The sequence below is a fragment of the Engystomops pustulosus genome, chromosome 3 (assembly GCF_040894005.1).
Source record: "Engystomops pustulosus chromosome 3, aEngPut4.maternal, whole genome shotgun sequence".
NCBI classification, from domain to species: Eukaryota; Metazoa; Chordata; class Amphibia; order Anura; family Leptodactylidae; genus Engystomops; species Engystomops pustulosus.
The window spans coordinates 112643578-112662634 of NC_092413.1; the positions used below are offsets into that span (position 1 = coordinate 112643578).

Sequence of the window (19057 nt, forward strand, 5' to 3'; positions counted from 1 at the left end):
AACTTTAATTTGGTATTTATTCAAATTTACTTATGCGGCTACCGGGGCGTGGAGTAGCCGCATATGAGATTACAGGAGGCGGCTACTCCACGCCCCGGTAGCCATTTTACCCCTCCTACTCACCCATCTTCGGCGCGCAGCTCCGTGTAGCTGCGCGCCCTCGTCCGGCGATCCTGCCGTCTGCGCATGCGCAGAAGAGCAGGCCCGCGCCTGCGCGGTCACAACTCCGAAACAGGCGCGGGCCTGCTCTTCTGCGCATGCGCAGACGGCAGGATCGCCGGACGAGGGCGCGCAGCTACACGGAGCTGCGCGCCGAAGATGGGTGAGTGGGAGGGGTAAAATGGCTACCGGGGCGTGGAGTAGCCGCCTCCTGTAATCTCATATGCGGCTACTCCACGCCCCGGTAGCCGCATAAGTAAATTTGAATAAATACCAAATTAAAGTTATTAAAAAAGTGCAGGGACGTGAGGATTAGCCCTTAAAAGGGCTCTCCTCACCTCCCATTGATCCACCTACCACCCAATCTACCTTTATAGGTAGATTTGTGGTGGTAGGTTCCCTTTAAGGGCTTAAAGACCATTATGTCAACAATTTTTGTAGCATACTTATAACTGTCCAAACCCTGAATTCCATCTTAAATGTATGAACAAAAAGGATAATTTATTCATTTATATCAGTTATACCATCATCTCATGAAGCCTCATCATTTTCATGCGACACAATTTCTTTTAGAATCATTGGCTCCAATCTCTCATGTTTAGCACCTTCATTACATGACCCCTTCTTGTCCGGGTAGCTACTCGTAAATGTATTTACAATGCAACAGTCAGTGATTTTATCCCATGAATTCTTCCTCCATGTCACAACCTCTTGCAGTATCTAAAAGATCTTCTTATAAAAATGTACGTAGTGGGGGCAGCTGTAGCAATGGCTGCTGCTAGGTCTTATTTTCGAGGAGGCCTTTAATTTCTAGGGGCTAGGGCTTATTTCTGGGAATGTGTTATTTTTGGGGAAACCGGGTACAGGCGGTCCCCTACTTAAGAACACCCGACTTACAGACGACCCCTAGTTATGAACAGACCTCTGGATGTTGGTAAATTACTGTAGTTTAGCCTTCGGCCACAATAAACAGCTGTAACAGTTATTAAAAGTGTCTGTAGTTAATATTTATTGTTAATCCTGGTTCTGATGACAACCCAACATTATTAAAATCCAATTGTCACAGAGACCAAAAAAATTCTGTCTGGGGTTACAATTATAAAATATACAGTTCCGACTTACCTACAAATTCAACTTAAGAACAAACCTACAGACCCGATCTTGTAGATCTTGAAGATGCCAGCTCTGTCCTGCAGAAGGGGTTAAATGCAGGAATGATGGCATTCTGCCCTGTAGAAGGAGTAAATTGGCGGAATGATGCCTGCTCTGTCCCAAGGGTCACAGAGAGCGAGGAAAGTCGCCTCCACCACATGTAGAGGAGGCCTCCATGCATGAAGTTTTCTACACTGTCTGAATGAGCCGGCACAAAGCGGTAAGGTCCTGCAGTCCCTTCCAGTCTGTTGCAGAGATGTGCACAGCTACATACAGCACACTACTTTTTTTTTTTTTTTTTTGGATTGCAGTCCAGGAAATCCTGGTATTAAACCATTTGTAGAGGATTGTATCAAAAGAAGTATCTAAGTTCCGATAGATTGTGCAATTCTAATTTCCAGCTCAGTAAGCTGGCTACAGATGTTGAGTAGTATTTTGGGGGTTTTCAAGTTTGGGGATGCTAAATTTACTATAGGGTGCACCAGGTTATAGCAGAAATTAGACTGTGAAGTGTTCTGTTTCACAGTGCAGGGGGTGAGACTCTAAGCAATATAGGGATATATAAAACGAGTCCCTAAACAGCAATGCCAATCTGCAATCATGATCAATGTAGAATGAAAGCGGCAGATAACCTCCAGCAATTTAAAGTGAGCGGATAGTTGAAGGGAAATATAACCCCATCCACATGCTGCTAAAAAAAAAAAAAAAATGTGGCTACAGAATTTACTGCTGGGGTCAGATTTCCATATTGCAAGTATGCAGTTACCCTAATTGCATCAAGTATGGCATGCGATATGCCACGTCTTCCCCCAATATGTCTTAATACTGCAGCCCAGTGTTTAGCACCTGTAGACTCACCCTCCTGTCTGTAAATCATTGCTTCCTTTTCTTCCAAGTCTTAAACACAATTTTAAAATTTGATTTTAGAGGTAAGTAGCCCATTGATGGCAATAATAAGAGGATTATCACAGTCAGAGTGCTTTAAGTGTCCTTGATTTATCATGTTTGATTTTAGATTTCCTTTACAGGTATGTCACATGTTGCTAAAGAGAACCTGTCAGGCAAATTAACCCCCAAAACGAAATATATTTTTCATAAACTTCCATTAGAATGCATTGACCTTATCCCTTCATTGTCCCTCTACATGCCTGTAAACTTAACCAACCAGGTACTAAAACTGTATGCAAATGACCTGAGAGAAGTCCAATGAATCATTATCCTTATCAGGTGTCTATCATATTCATGTGTATAAGGCTTGGCCACAACTCCCAGTGCTTGACTGACAGCCTGTATATTGATGTGACACTCCGGTACTGACTCCTCTATGTACTTCTATGCTCCCTGCAGCGTGTGTGTGTATGAGACACTCCTATACACATGACTGAAGCATATTGTTATAATTCAACCAAGTACATATTGCCTAAGATGAAATGGGCATATCTATACAGTACATACTGTAGTGATATGAGAGTAACCAACCCATCGAACACCAAAAAGTAAAATTAAATAAATGTTTATATGTTTTTTTTTTTTAGATGGACCAGTTGACTCCTTGTTTTGTCTTGGGTTTTGAATATAACTTCTTTATGAGCTTATAAATAAATGAAAGAGCAATTCTAAAATAAAAATGGTATTACTGTTCACATTAGCAATATGTACGGCTGTGGTTACTTCTCAGTGTATGATACGAAACAGAGAGTGGTTGTCAAGATAAGAAAATTTCATTATTCAGTTGTTTTTGCAAGTATAAAGCTAATTGAAAACAAGCATAACTTTACGAGGAGGAGGACAGGATGGTGATGGATTACTTAAATTATTCAAATACAATATGAAGTACTGATGAAACATTGGTGTCGCATCACACATTAAATCAGAAGTTAAATGCACTGCTTTCACTTTTATGAACCTTCTGGGATTGCTGTCCTAGAAGTCCCTTAGAAGCGAATGGAGTGCAGGTACAGCATTACAAAGTAGGCACTTTACGGGTCTTTCAGTCTCCTGTAATTACTAGTGATTTGACCCGCAACTATCTCTACACTTACACAAGCAATTACAACTACCTACCTAAAGATGAACCAATTGCATCATCTATCATCAGCCTGCTCCATTAATTTATTCAATTTAGTGAATGTTACCAGTGTAAAATAAAAACTTCCATTTTACAGGGTGTTGGGCTTATTAGAAGTCTAAGTGACATGTTTGAACATGGAGGAATTCCAAGGTATTGTTGAACACCCGCTTTACTTTCTGGTTTGCTGTTGGTGCACAGCAGAGTCACTTCAAGAGAACACTTTATTTTCTAGTACAACTGCTCAATTATGGCCACAATTGGAAGAGAGCCATCTAAAACACAAGCGCATCAAGATGCTTCATGTGGTTTGCCAGGGGTGGGAAAATGTAACTACAATTGTGTTTTTGTTTTTCAAATACACCTGAAACATGTTTGTGGCTATGGCCAGTGCCAATTTTTTATGTCATAGATCCATTTTACAGGGTTAGGCAATCTCAGTAGTTTTATGCACCATAGATCACTGCATTCTTCCTTAATTAAAAACACAGTACTGTTTTTGAATTAAGGTTATTCTTCAAATGCTACATTTATGAGAGGGGTTCCTAACTTTAAAGCATAACTGTAAAGTTACTAACAAAAAAGTGTTAACACAGCTGGAGAGATCCTTTGATAACAATTCCAACGATACCTTTATCATGCTGCTGACTTCTTTCTAGCCTGAGATATATCTGCTATATATAAATTAGATTCTGCTAATTCTGATGTGGGTGGGGACTTCCTGGTTGTGACATCAGCTCACCCCACTAAAGACAAAAGAGGACAGCATGTGTGTAATTGGCCGATTTGAAGCATGTGATGAGTCACATGCTTGTGTCATCACTACAGGTCCTTTGCATCAAGCCAAGTACCTTCAGATGATGCAGGACAGCTTGTTTGTAAAAGCCGGCCTGAAGAATGTGATAAGTCTCATTCTTGTTAGTACAGGCCCTACAGACCATCTAAACCAGCATCCTGTCATCTCTAGCTGCAGATACCTAATTATAGTAAATTAGAGAATTGCTTATTTTTGCTTAGTGCAGAGTTGGGCACAAGTTTTATACTTTTAAAGTTGTACTTTAATTCATTGCAATTTCTTTATGCAGCCCAGATAAATCCCTGTGAACTGTACCACTATTGTTTCTATATATGAATATTTTATCTATATATGAATATTTTCATTAGATTTATAAGATGATCATTTAAAATGCCCTAAGCACTATCAGTATATCTCTACACACCTGCAGAGACTGTCTTTAATGACAATGTCTCCCAAGACTGTCTTTAATGACAATGTCTCCCAAGACACCTCCCAAGACTGTCTTCCCACAAAGTCAAGAGTCTTGCATATACTCAGGATAACAAAATAACACTGTCTAATTCCCTGTTAGTAACAAAAATACTGCATTTCACATATATAATTCCAATGTCTGTCTATCTGTCCTGCTGTTTACAATTTGTTTGCCCCTGGATTTGACCACAAATTTTCTGACTATGGTCGGATTCTTCTCATGCATAGCTTCTCTTGTTTGCACACTGCAGTACTCTCTGCCTCCTGCCCCTCCCCCGCATTACAAGACCAGCTCAGACACAGGCACTCCCCACCAGCAAGTAGCAGAGTGCAGAGACCTACTCTACTAGCTACAGCCAAGATAAGGTCTTTTTCCAGGTGTGGGAGGCATATAGCATTGCTGACTGTGTGTGTGTTATGGGTGTGTTACCAGAGCTGATGCTGTCATTGCGTTTTATATCCTTTTCATGGATCTCATCATCTCTTATACCTGAACTGCATAATCTCTCTTTTTCTATGTGTCAGATACTAGTCGAATGTTCAGAAGCTAAATAAAAGCGTAGTTAAACCCTGTACCCTGATAATCTAAGCACATTGTCAGCATACATCTGATAGCACAGAGAAATCATGAAGTGCCTGCTTAGATTGTATCGCCTACACTTTAGAATTTTACAGTGATCATCACTGAGTTAGATGAGCTAAAAGATCAATAAGGCTACATTCACACTGACGTATGGTGTCAAGGCTACGGGCGGGCATACATCCCCCGCGATAAGAGAGTAGGGATGACCCCTCCCCTCTTCATAGCGATCTACGGCACACTGCCCATAGCACGGGAAAAATAGGACATGTCATGTCTTTTCACCGGGTACGGTGCTCCGTGCGACCATTGCTGGTCTATGGAGGGCGCAAGCTTGCGGCCATACATACGCCCCACTTTCTATAAGGAGTTTTCTTAGCTCCTGGGCCTAGTCCCAGCATCTCCTTTTGCTAAACCAGATCCCAATACTGTGCTGAGAGATGTTATCTTATGCTATCCTGATTTTAACATGCATTTGTTAGCATTATGAATAGAGATGAGCGAGCACTAAAATGCTCGGGTACTCGTTATTCGAGACGAACTTTTCCCGATGCTCGAGTGCTCGTCTCGAATAACGAGCCCCATTGAAGTCAATGGGAGACTCGAGCATTTTTCAAGGGGACCAAGGCTCTGCACAGGGAAGCTTGGCCAAACACCTGGGAACCTCAGAAAAGGATGGAAACACCACGGAAATGGACAGGAAACAGCAGGGGCAGCATGCATGGATGCCTCTGAGGCTGCTTAATCGCACCATTATGCCAAAATTATGGGCAACAGCATGGCCATGACAGAGTGACAGAATGAAGCTAGATAGCATCTAAAACATCCAATAATTGACCCTGACACTATAGGGGACGGCACGCAGAGGCAGCGGCAGGCTAGAGAGTGGCATGGCGACATACCCTAAATGGACTCAGGCTTCAAACCAATGGGTGGCAGAGAGGAACCAAAGGAGGTGAGCAAGAAGCGCTCAAATAATATCGGTACATGATAAAAGTTTGCCAGTATATTTTGTGGATTACACAGCAGGGTGGCGACAAAGTTAACATGGAAGCCATGAAAACAACCCAAAATTCTGCCTGACACAGCTCGTTTGATAAGGGGACCATGTATGGAGGCAGTGAACCAGTAGTAGATTAAAGGTGCTGCAGTTAAAACTATGTTAGTTGGATCTTGGCATGGAGCTGGCGCTCCGCTGCCAGGCGAGCTTTCGCCAATCCAAGCCCCTGTCTCTAGGCTACTCCCCAAACAGCACTTCTAAGAACCTTTTGTATAAGATCAAGTGTAGTAGCGTTCTTATAAGTTTGGGATATGGCGGGTGAGGGGAATGTTAACAGATGCGCAAGAAGCGCTGAAATAATATCGGTAAATGATAAAAGTTTGCCAGTATATTGATTACACAGCAGGGTGGCGACAAAGTTAACAAGTTTGATGTGGAATGCCCTGTAATAGCTCTTGGGCGGTGTGCCTTTTATCGCCTAGGCTCAGCAGTTTGAGCACCGCCTGCTGTCGCTTAGCGACGGCACTGCTGCTGTGCCTAGAGCTACCGACTGATGGCGCCATGGCCACGGATGGTAATTCGGAGGAGGAGGAGGTATACTAGGCCTTTGAGACCTGGACCGAGGTAGGCCCCGCAATCCTCTGCGTCGGCAGTATATAACCAGCCCCAGGGTCAGACTCGGTCCCGGCCTGCACCAAGTTAAGTGTAGTAGCGTTCTTATAAGTTAGGGATATGGCGGGTGAGGGGAATGTAAACAGATGCGCAAGAAGCGCATGATGCGCATGGAGCTGGCGCTCCGCTGCCAGGCGAGCTTTCGCCAATCCAAGCCCCTGTCTCTAGGCTACTCCCCGAACAGCACTTCTAAGAACCTTTTGTATAAGATCAAGTGTAGTAGCGTTCTTATAAGTTTAGGATATGGCGGGTGAGGGGAATGTAAACAGATGCGCAAGAAGCGCAGAAATAATATTGGTAAATGATAAAAGTTTGCCAGTATATTTTGTGGATAACACAGCAGGGTGGCGACAAAGTTAACAACTTTAATGTGGAATCCATGAAAACAACCCAAATTTCTGCCTGACACACCTCGTTTGATAAGGGGACGATGTATGGAGGCAGCTATATGGACGACTTTTGGAGGTAGCAATGGAGACAACGTGTGGAGGCTGCTATGGAGACAATTTAATTTGGATAGTGCCTGTATGTGGCAGTCCAAAAAAGTTTTCAAACCAGAGGAGCAGGTAGGTGGCCCTCCAGAAAAATGAAATAGATTGAGTGCCTGTATGTGCCAGTCCAAAAAAGTTTTCAAACCAGAGGAGCAGGTAGGTGGCCCTCCAGAAAAATGAAATAGATTGAGTGCCTGTATGTGGCAGTCCAAAAAAGTTTTCAAACCAGAGGAGCAGGTAGGTGGCCCTCCAGAAAAATTGAATAGATTGAGTGCCTGTATGTGGCACTCCCAAAAATTGTTTAAAACAGAGGACCGGGTAGGTGGCCCTCCAGAAAAATTAAATGCATAAAGTACTATAGCTAGAGCCAGTGGGCCCTGTCAAAAAATAGCCAGTTTCCTCTGCTTTAGTGTACAAAGAGGAGGAGGAGGAGTGCATAAATTATTCAGGTTGAGCTTCCTTCACCTGGTGGAGATTGGAAATTATGAGAAATCCAGGCTTTATTCATCTTAATAAGCGTCAGCCTGTCAGCGCTGTCAGTCGACAGGCGTGTACGCTTATCGGTGATGATGCCACCAGCTGCACTGAAAACCCGCTCGGACAAGACGCTAGCGGCAGGGCAGGCAAGAACCTCCAAGGCGTACAGCGCCAGTTCGTGCCACATGTCCAGCTTTGAAACCCAGTAGTTGTAGGGAGCTGTGTGATCATTTAGGACGATGGTATGGTCAGCTACGTACTCCCTCACCATCTTTCTGTAAAGATCAGCCCTACTCTGCCGAGACTGGGGACAGGTGTCTTGCTGGGGTGACATAAAGCTGGCAAAAGCCTTGTAAAGCGTACCCTTGCCAGTGCTGGACAAGCTGCCTGCTCGCCTACTCTCCCTCGCTACTTGTCCCGCAGAACTACGCACTCTGCCGCTAGCGCTGTCAGAAGGGAAATACTGTTTCAGCTTGTGCACCAGGGCCTGCTGGTATTCATGCATTCTCACACTCCTTTCCTCTCCAGGGATGAGAGTGGAAAGATTTTGCTTGTACCGTGGGTCCAGGAGAGTGAATACCCAGTAATCGGTGCTGGAATAAATTCTTTGAACGCGAGGGTCACGGGATAGGCAGCCTAGCATGAAATCTGCCATATGCGCCAGAGTACCAACGCGTAAGAATTCACTCCCCTCACTGGCCTGACTGTCCATTTCCTCCTCCTCCAACTCCTCCAACTCCTCTTCTTCTGCCCATACACGCTGAACAGTGAAGGACTCAACAATGGTCCCCTCTTGTGTCTCGCCAACATTCTCCTCCTCTTCCTCCTCATCCTCCTCCACCTCCACCTCCTCCGATATGCGCTGAGAAACAGACCTAAGGGTGCTTTGGCTATCAACAAGGGAATCTTCTTCCCCCGTCTCTTGTGACGAGCGCAAAGCTTCCGACTTCATGCTGATCAGAGAGTTTTTCAACAGGCCAAGCAGCAGGATGGTGAGGCTGATGATGGCGGCATCGCCACTGACCATCTGTGTTGACTCCTCGAAGTTACTCAGCACCTGACAGATATCAGACATCCACGTCCACTCCTCATTGTAGACTTGAGGAAGCTGACTGACCTGACTACCAGTTCTGGTGGAAGTTGACATCTGGCAGTCTACAATCGCTCTGCGCTGCTGGTAAACTCTGGATAACATGGTTAATGTTGAATTCCACCTCGTGGGCACGTCGCACAACAGTCGGTGAGCGGGCAGTTGGAGGCGGCGCTGCGCTGCCCTGAGAGTGGCAGCATCTGTGCTGGACTTCCTGAAATGCGCACAGATGCGGCGCACCTTCGTGAGCAAATCAGACAGATTGGGGTATGTCTTGAGGAAACGCTGAACTATCAGATTTAACACATGGGCCAGGCATGGCACATGTGTCAGTCTGCCGAGTTGCAGAGCCGCCACCAGGTTACGGCCGTTGTCACACACAACCATGCCTGGCTTCAGGTTCAGCGGTGCCAGCCACAGATCAGTCTGCGCCGTGATGCCCTATAATAGCTCTTGGGCGGTGTGCCTTTTATCGCCTAGGCTCAGCAGTTTGAGCACCGCCTGCTATCGCTTAGCGACGGCACTGCTGCTGTGCCTAGAGCTACCGACTGATGGCGCCATGCCCACGGATGGTAGTTCGGAGGAGGAGGGGTGGGAGGAGGAGGAGGCATAGTAGGCCTGAAAGACCTGGACCGAGGTAGGCCCCGCAATCCTCGGTGTCGGCAGTATATGACCAGCCGCAGGGTCAGACTCGGTCCCAGCCTCCACCAAGTTAACCCAATGTGCCGTCAGCGATATATAGTGGCCCTGCCCGGCAGCACTCGTCCACGTGTCCGTGGTCAGGTGGACCTTGTCAGAAACGGCGTTGATCAGGGCACGGATGATGTTGTCTGACACGTGCTGGTGCAGGGCTGGGACGGCACATCGGGAAAAGTAGTGGCGGCTGGGGACCGAATACCGAGGGGCGTCCGCCGCCATGAGGTTGCGAAAGGCCTCGGTCTCTACTAGCCTATAGGGCAGCATCTCCAGGCTAAGCAATCTGGAGATGTGGACATTAAGGGCTTGGGCGTGCGGGTGGGTTGCACTATATTTCCGTTTCCGCTCCAGCGTCTGGGGTATGGAGAGCTGAACGCTGGTGGATGCTGTGGAGGATCGTGGAGGCGACGATGGGCTTTTTGTGCCAGGGTCCTGGGCAGGGGGCTGACTATCAGCTGAAACAGGGGAAGGAGCAGTGGTGTGCACGGCCGGAGGTGAACGGGCTTGGTACCACTGAGTGGGGTGTTTAGCATTCATATGCCTGCGCATACTGGTGGTAGTTAAGCTAGTAGTGGTGGAACCCCTGCTGATCCTGGTTTGGCAAAGGTTGCACACCACAGTCCGTCGGTCATCCGGTGTTTCCTTAAAGAACCTCCAGACTTCTGAAAATCTAGCCATCGCCGCGGGAGCCCTCGCCACGGGAGCTTCACTACGTGACACATTTGGCGCTGATGCACCTGCTCTGGCCCTGCCTCTCCGTCTGGCCCCACCACTGCCTCTTCCAACCTGTTCTGGTCGAGGACTCTCCTCCGTCTCAGAAGCACTGTGTTCACCCGGCCTCTCAACCCAGCTTGGGTCTGTCACCTCATCATCCTCCGATCCCTCAGTCTGCTCCCCCCTCGGACTTCCTGCCCTGACAACAACTTCACCACTGTCTGACAACCGTGTCTCCTCATCGTCGGACACCTCTTTACACACTTCTTCCACTACGTCAAGAAGGTCATCATCACCCACAGACTGCGACTGGTGGAAAACCTGGGCATCGGAAAATTGCTCAGCAGCAACCGGACAAGTGGTTTGTGACTGTGGGAAGGGTCCAGAAAACAGTTCCTCAGAGTATGCTAGTTCAAATGCCAAATTTTCCTGGGAGGGGGCAGACTGGGGGGGAGGAGGCTGAGGTGCAGGAGCTGGAGGAGTGCCGATTTCAATGACATGGGTGGACTGCGTGGAAGACTGACTGGTGGACAAATTGCTCGAAGCATTGTCGGCAATCCATGACATCACCTGTTCGCACTGTTCTGGCCTCAACAGTGCTCTACCACGAGTCCCAGTAACTTCAGACATGAACCTAGGGAGTGTAGCTCTGCGGCGTTCCCCTGCTCCCTCATCAGCAGGTGGTGTCTCACCCCGCCCAGGACCACGGCCTCTGACCCCTGCAGTAGTTGGACGCCCACGTCCCCGCCCTCGTCCTCTACCCTTAGCCCTCGGGTTAAACATTTTGAAAATGAAAGTTATAACTTTTAATTTTTTTTTTAACTTTTTTTGTGTTTTTTTTGTGTTTTTTAGTTTTTAAAACCAAACAATGCTATCCTATTGCTATGGCTATTTTCTAGCCAAGTATGAAAGCACACTGCTATGCCAGATGAGATGACGCTGAGTTATGAAAAAATAAACGTAAAATAAAAAGGAAATGGCAGACTGTGCCTAATTGAAATCCAACCCCTAATAAATTTTCCCACTTCAGTCTTTGCGATGGATATGTGCGTCACTAAGCGCTAAACACAGCGGTCGCAAGTCTCACTCCAAATTCCTGACAATTGGCTAGTATATGCACTGCAGCAAGGACAGCCACCAGCAGATCAACCAGAAATAAAATATATATAACGCTATTGTAGGCGTAAGTAAGCCGTTTGGATTCTCCTTTGGCTATTTTCTAGCCAAGTATGAAAGCACACTGCTATGCCAGATGAGATGACGCTGAGTTATGAAAAAATAAACGTAAAATAAAAAGAAACTGCCAGACTGTGCCTAATTGAAATCCAACCCCTAATAAATTTTCCCACTTCGGTCTTTGCGATGGATATGTGCGTCACTAAGCGCTAAACACAGCGGTCGCAAGTCTCACTACAAATTCCTGACAATTGGCTAGTATATGCACTGCAGCAAGGACAGCCACCAGCAGATCAACCAGAAATAAAATATATATAACGCTATTGTAGGCGTAAGTAAGCCGTTTGGATTCTCCTTTGGCTATTTTCTAGCCAAGTATGAAAGCACACTGATGAGATGACGCTGAGTTATGAAAAAATAAACGTAAAATAAAAAGAAACTGCCAGACTGTGCCTAATTGAAATCAAACCCCTAATAAATTTTCCCACTTTGGTGTTTGAGGTGGATATGTGTGTCACTAAGAGCTAAACACAACGGTAGCAAGTCCCCCTGCAAATTCCTCACAATATGGTACTAGCTGCACTACTAGTGCCAGCAAGCCCAGCCACAAGCTAACAAAAAAAAAAAAAGTATAACGTTATTGTAGCCCTAAGAAGGGCTGTTGGGTTCTTGTTGAATCACTCCTGCCTAACACTATTCTAATAGAACACCCTAACGCTTTCCCTGACCAGCAGCAGCTCTCTCCCTAGCGGCATCCAGACACAGAATGATCCGAGCAGCGCGGGCAGCGGCTAGTCTATCCCAGGGTCACCTGATCTGGCCAGCCAACCACTGCTATCGACGTGTAAGGGTACCACGTCATGCTGGGTGGAGTGCAGAGTCTCCTGGCTTGTGATTGGCTCTGTTTCTGGCCGCCAAAAAGCAAAACGGCGGGAGCTGCCATTTTCTCGAGCGGGCGAAGTATTCGTCCGAGCAACAAGCAGTTTCGAGTACGCTAATGCTCGAACGAGCATCAAGCTCGGACGAGTATGTTCGCTCATCTCTAATTATGAATCATTTCAGTACTTTTATAATAGCTTATTTCACATTACATGGACCATTACCAGCAGCAAGTGGTCAATCCTGGGAGGGGGGCAGCTGTAGCCTGTGTGCCTGTGCCAGACTCCCTCCACACTACCTGTCCTTAAATTGAGCAGGCAAGGAGAGTGAGGGGGATAGTGTTGAGTAGAGGAAAAATGCATGAAAAGACATAAGCTGTAGTTGCCCCTTTCACCAGGACTGCTGGCAGGGAGCCAGGGGATGTGAAGTAAACTATTATAAAATACTGGAATGCTTACAAAGTTTTCAAATCAGAATAACATAGGGTATTGGAACTTGTCACCAGCTAAAAATGACATTCCTGGTGACTGGTTAGCTTTAAGGATTGTAGGATTGTATTACTTTTAGTGGTGTGTCACTTCTAGAAAAATCCATAATTTTGTGATATTTGTAGCTCCAATAACAAAAAATTATCTTCCCTCAGTATTGCTGAGCTGTGACTGGTGGGTATGCTGACAGCAAGGGGAAATTATGATAGATAGCCGGTGTTTAAGGCTTTGGTCCGGCTGACAGGGCAACTCTGGGACACAGGGTACAAATCTGTTTTAGTGCAGATGAGTACTGGCTTGACTTCCTGTACTTGTAGCAAGAGCAGCAAGCGTCTGCATCAGGGGCCGCGGCACTAGTGTGCTGATAGTGTGGCGCAAGCAGGTAGCTATCTCGCCTGTCAGTTAAGGGAACTGCGGCGCACTTTCAGCAGAAGTGTTACCCGGCCTCTGGATGCCGTCTACTAGCTGCCTCTCAGCATGTTACAGGTTAGCCATCACTGGCATATGCAGTTGAGTTCTGTAATATGTAGCTATTAAACAGGTTAATCCTTGTGTCTTGTGGCTACTATGGAAGCTTGCCGACCATGTAGACAGCAGATGGAAAGAGACATGAGCATGGGAAGCTTGGGAGTTGCTAAGAACAATAGTCATTGTAGGTTGTATATAAGAAATAGAATTGATTATGAGTTATTGGAATGGTCTTAAATTGGACTGTATTACCTTATATACTCGAGTATAAGCCTAGTTTTTCAGCACAAAAAAATGTGCTGAAAACCCAAACTCGGCTTATACTCGAGTAAAAAATATATAGGTTTTACCAGGTTTTTGTGGTAAAGTTAGGGGCCTCGGCTTATACTTGGGTCGGCTTATACTCAAGTATATACGGTACTTTTGAGGTGAAGCCACCGATCTTGGTGGTGAAATGCTGATTTCTGATTAACTCACGTCTAGAGAATATCCTTCTGTAACATCTAAATTATGATAATGATGGCCACTTCACCACTACCCAGTCCTTCTGGTTCATTAGTATAACTTTAAAAGTTGATTTTAGAAGGAATGAGGCTATTGATAATATAAGATTATTACCACATGGTGCCTGGATCTTTGAGTGTTTCTGGTTTGTCATGCTTCATTTTGATGGTAGATTTCCTTTAACCCCTTCACGCTCCGTGACGGATATATCCGCCACGGAGCTGTGAAGGTTGTATGAAGAAGGCTCACGGGCTGAGCCTTCTTCATACAGAGATGGGCTTTGCTGCATATCGCAGCAAAGACCCATCGCTATCACCCGCGGTCGGTGCTTGCACCGATCGCGGGTGTTAACCTTTTCTTTGCCGCCGGCAAAGTCGCCGGCGGCACTTTAAATTTGGCGGCGCATGGGCGCCGCCATCTTACCTCCGATCGCCGCTCCCCCGAACGTCATCGGGGGGCGGCGATCGGTTGCCATGGTAGCCTCGGGTCTTCATTTGACCCGAGGATACATAGCTTCTGCATATGCATTACAATGAGCCTGTGGCTCATTGTAATGTATAGTGAGCAGAAATGCCATATACTGCGATACAGCAGTATTGCAGTATATGGCAGGAGCGATCAGACCATCTAGGGTTAATGTACCCTAGAGGGTCTAAGAAATAGTGGGAAAAAAAAGAAAAAAAAGTTTAAAAAATGTAAAAAAATAATAAAATATTAAAAGTTCAAATCACCCCCCTTTCCCTAGAACTGATATAAAATATAATAAATAGTAAAAATCACAGACACATTAGGTATCGCCGCGTCCCAAAATGCCCGATCTATCAAAATATAAAAACGGTTATTGACGGCGGTGACCTCCGGAACGGCAAATGGCGCCCAAATGTCCAAAACACGACTTTTACACCTTTTTAGATGACATAAAAAATGTAATTAAAAATGATCAAAATGTCGCACAGTCCTCAAAATGGTAGCAATGAGAACGTTGGCTCATTTCGCAAAAAATGACACCTCACACAGCTCCATGCGCCAAAGTATGAAAAAGTTATTCGCGTCAGAAGATGGCAAAATTTTTTTTTTCTTTTTTGTACACATTCGTTTAATTTTTGAAAATGTATTAAAACGCAATAAAACCTGTATAAATTTGGTATCACCGCGATCGTACCGAACCAAAGAATAAAGTAGAGGTGTTATTTGGAGCGCAGAGTGAAAGTCGTAAAAACTGAGCCCACAAGAACATGACGCACATGCAGTTTTTTTCAATTTTTCCACATTTGGAATTTTTTTGCGGCTTCCCATTACATGGCATGGAATAATAAATAACATCATGGGAAAGTAAAATTTGTTACGCACAAAATAAGCCCTCAGACAGCTCTGTACACGGAAAAATGAAAAAGTTATGGATTTTTGAAGATGGAGAGCGAGAAATTAGCGAAAATACCCTGCGTCCTTAAGGGGTTAAGGTTATAAACAATAACATAAATATGATACTCTGACATATCAGGTTTAACAGAACATCATTAGTTTTGACACTTACTAAACTGTCCATAAAGCCATTTAATCCGGATTAATGTGGGATGTTTTTATAGGGGAGAAATGTCACAATTTGAATTTTTAGAGCTTGTAAAAACCTTGGTCATGTTTTCAGTTATTCTAACTAAAACTGACATTTCAAACAACTTGGTGTAATTTTTTTTGTGGTGTGTATAGCAATTTTATAAATCTGATCCATCGTTACAATAGATCCCACATGTAATGTACATTATAACACAAGCATATGCTACACAAAATACCTTTAACATTTTCCTACTACAATGCTTTAAATATGAGATTGGTTGCATTCCTGTCTTTATATTCTGTGAAAATGGGCTGCGATATTAAAAGGTCAAGTATACCTTCACCTTGTGTGAAATTCTGGTTACAGAAGTTGAACATTTTGTTTTGGTTTCACTATCCTAGATAAATTTGACCAGTTTTGGGCGATAAATCGAAAACTTATGGAATATTCCCCAGAAGAAGGAGGCTTTCGGTATATTCCCTTTCGAATATATCAAGTAAGTTCTTTTTTTATTAGAACGTTTATGATGTACTTAACTTAAAGAGGTTATCCAATGATAAATGAGCAACACTTAATGCATGAATCTTATGTGGACATACGATTTTTAAAGGGAGCCAGTAGGATTGTTCAGCAGCTAAACCTTCCAAATCATGTCATACCGTGTTGGCATCATGCAGAAAATCCGCTTTGAAGTTAGATCTTAATTGGTTGTGTTAAAATCATTTGAGGCGAAACGTTTAGCACTAAAATCAAGCTCTCCCTACCTCAGAATACCACATTTTCTATGATCTGTAGTGTAACAACACAACCCCACTCCATGTGACAGACATCAATAAGGTTTGCATCTCCTATATTTTTGGCTTCTCATCAGTCACATCAGCAAAGGGGTTATAATAGTACGATTTACTTCCCTTTTCAGTCTTGTGACCCCTGTCATTCAGAGCCAAATGCTTAGTAGAAATGTGTGATGAAGGCACAAGACCTCAGTGCTTTATATAATTGAAATAATTAAAGTTATTAAACGTCATAATAATTGAATAAATCAGTGTGTGCTGTGTAATACAATTAATCTGGTGATTTGGGAAAAGAGGATGTGCTTTAAAGGGGTATTCTGGGATTATGAACTTCTGATACAAAGACCCATAATGGTATAAATATATTAATACAACAAAACTCAATATCATTACTCATAAAATGGAGATTAAATCATTTTGCTTTTATGATTTACTTAATTTTATGGGCTTTCTAAAGTATGCAGAGTTATCTCCAAGATGGCCACCATCTACAACTACAAGTCCCATGAGCCTTCTGTTCTCAGTAACATCTCCTCCCTCTTATGCTCTGCTCTCAGTGATGACATAACAGACTATCTTTCTCTCTTACCAAAGTAATGATGGTGGAGATTTATCATGCTTATGATCGCTGCCACGCCCCCCACGACTCTCTGAATACATCAAGAGGCTCCAATTAGTGGATGAGTTAGTGGTAGAGGGTGATCACTCTCAAATAGATATTGTGTAGGACCAGACATAAAAGATTTCACCACATACTATCCTAAGCCACAGTCAATAAACAAGTATTAAAAATAATCCACATGTAGTGCAAGTAAGGTTGTAGATTTTTCATTTATAGGACAAACGCAGTGCCATGAACTGTTTTTCAGTTTTTTAATGGGATGAAATAAAGACTAGTTTTATACATTAACATACATTAGATTTGCCGAATGGGTTTTAGTGAGCCCATATATAGGCCTTTTTTGTAAAACAGGACATGTGATGTGGACATGTGACTAGCGGCCATTTTCTATTCTGTGTCTCCTCCACAGGGACGAAGTCACAGTACTGATTAAAGGGCCAGTAGCATTTTAATTCTCCATCGTAGTGTATGACCACAACATTTTTCTGTGTAAGTTTATACTTGAATGATTTGAATATGAATAATGGTTATTCCCAGAATACCCCTTTTAAGTAAATCAGGTATATTAAGTGTCTCCTGGAATAAATTTGAATATACAGAACTTTGTAATACAGTGCCCCCCATAAATGGTGCACATGGCCCGCTAAAAATGATATAGTATCCTGCCCACAAATAAGTGGAAAGAACCAGAAAGATTTCTATTCACATTACAACCACATGGCAGAGACCGTTAAAAAGACCTTAAAAAAAGAACTTGCAATTAATAGAAAACGACAGAGACCTATCACCATATGCAGAAAGAGGCTCCATCGTGACATTTAAAGGGGCAAAACCATTAAAACAGAATTGTTAAAAAGTGTGGAAATTGGTTAGAATGGAGTACAGGCAGTCCCCGGGTTACATACAAGATAGGGTCTGTAGGTTTGTTCTTAAGTTGAGTTTGTATGTAAGTCGGAACTGTATATTTTATCATTGTAATCCCAGCCAGAACTTTTTTGGTCTCTGTGACAATTGGATTTTAAAAATGTTGGGTTGTCATAAGAATCAATATTAACAATAAAGCTTCATTACAGACACCTGTGATAACTGTTACAGCTGATTATTGTAGCCTAGGACTAATGGACAATAAATTACCAATATCCAGAGGTCCGTTTGTAACTAGGGGTCGTATGTAAGTCGAGTGTTCTTAAGTAGGGGACCACCTGTATTGTAAAAGGAGATTATAAATGTGCCAAATGCAATTGTTACAAGAACAACATGAGATCCAGAATTCTAAAATTTGATGATCCAACTGAAAGTCTGACAGTTTATAAATTGTAAAACTTGTTATGTGGCATATATTCTGATGTGCCTTAGGTATTATATAGGCAAGACAATCAGAAATTTACACACTAGAATAAGGGAACATGTGAGATTGGTCAAAACAGGAGTGGGAGCACCGAGGAGGTGATAGACAGCGTCTGTTGCTTCAGAAAAAAAGCGGTTGTATAGACAAATACAATGTGTCCGGTTGTACTAAATTGACCTAAGTAAGATGTATTTCCTTTGTGGGAGTAAACTTCTCTAACAATATTAGCGCAGTTAGATTAGAACCCAATTCGGTTTCTTTATTTCACTGATACCGACTATACAGTTTTGTATCAATTTTAATGTTTTTAATAGACAACACACTTTTTCAAGAGAAGAATATAAGTAATGCACTAGGGCTACTATTATCATGTGTTATATATCTCCTTTGCCCCTTGTCACTTCTTTGCGCCACTTATCTCAAACTATAAATATTTTCCCTTGTGCCACAAAAATGTGTACCACATATAATGGCAAAATATGAAGTTAACAAGTCCTACATTAAAGGCACCCTGTGGGCTCTGCTCCCCTAGCATACATGACCATGACCAGAGCCAGCGCCACAGCTCTTCATACTTTGGTATATCCTAGGTTATCCTGAGATATAAGCCAAGGAATATGAGCAGTGAAGAGGCCAGTGCCACCGCTGACAACAGGAGACTGGATGCTCACTCTGGTAACTAGGAAGTGTGTCGTCTGATGTCTCCTACAGCTAAGCAGATATTACGAACAGGTCGCCGAGGTGAAGTGTCCCACAGTAATGTCAAACATGCTGGACACCTGTTGTAGACAGTCACTGTAGCAATGCAGTATATATGCCATACACCTGAGTATATCGGATAGCACTCTGACCGA

The 19057-nt window shown here is 43.8% G+C and overlaps 1 protein-coding gene across 4 annotated transcripts in view; it reads left to right on the top strand.

The window, feature by feature from the left end:
* The window catches only part of ATG5 (autophagy related 5), a 101137-nt gene that overhangs the window by 33097 nt on the left and 48983 nt on the right, over nt 1-19057 (top strand). For all 4 annotated transcript variants that reach the window (XM_072141867.1, XM_072141866.1, XM_072141868.1 and 1 more), the window contains exon 6: nt 15841-15935. In XM_072141867.1, the coding sequence (XP_071997968.1) occupies nt 15841-15935 (95 nt within the window). The remainder of the gene's footprint in view (nt 1-15840; nt 15936-19057) is intronic.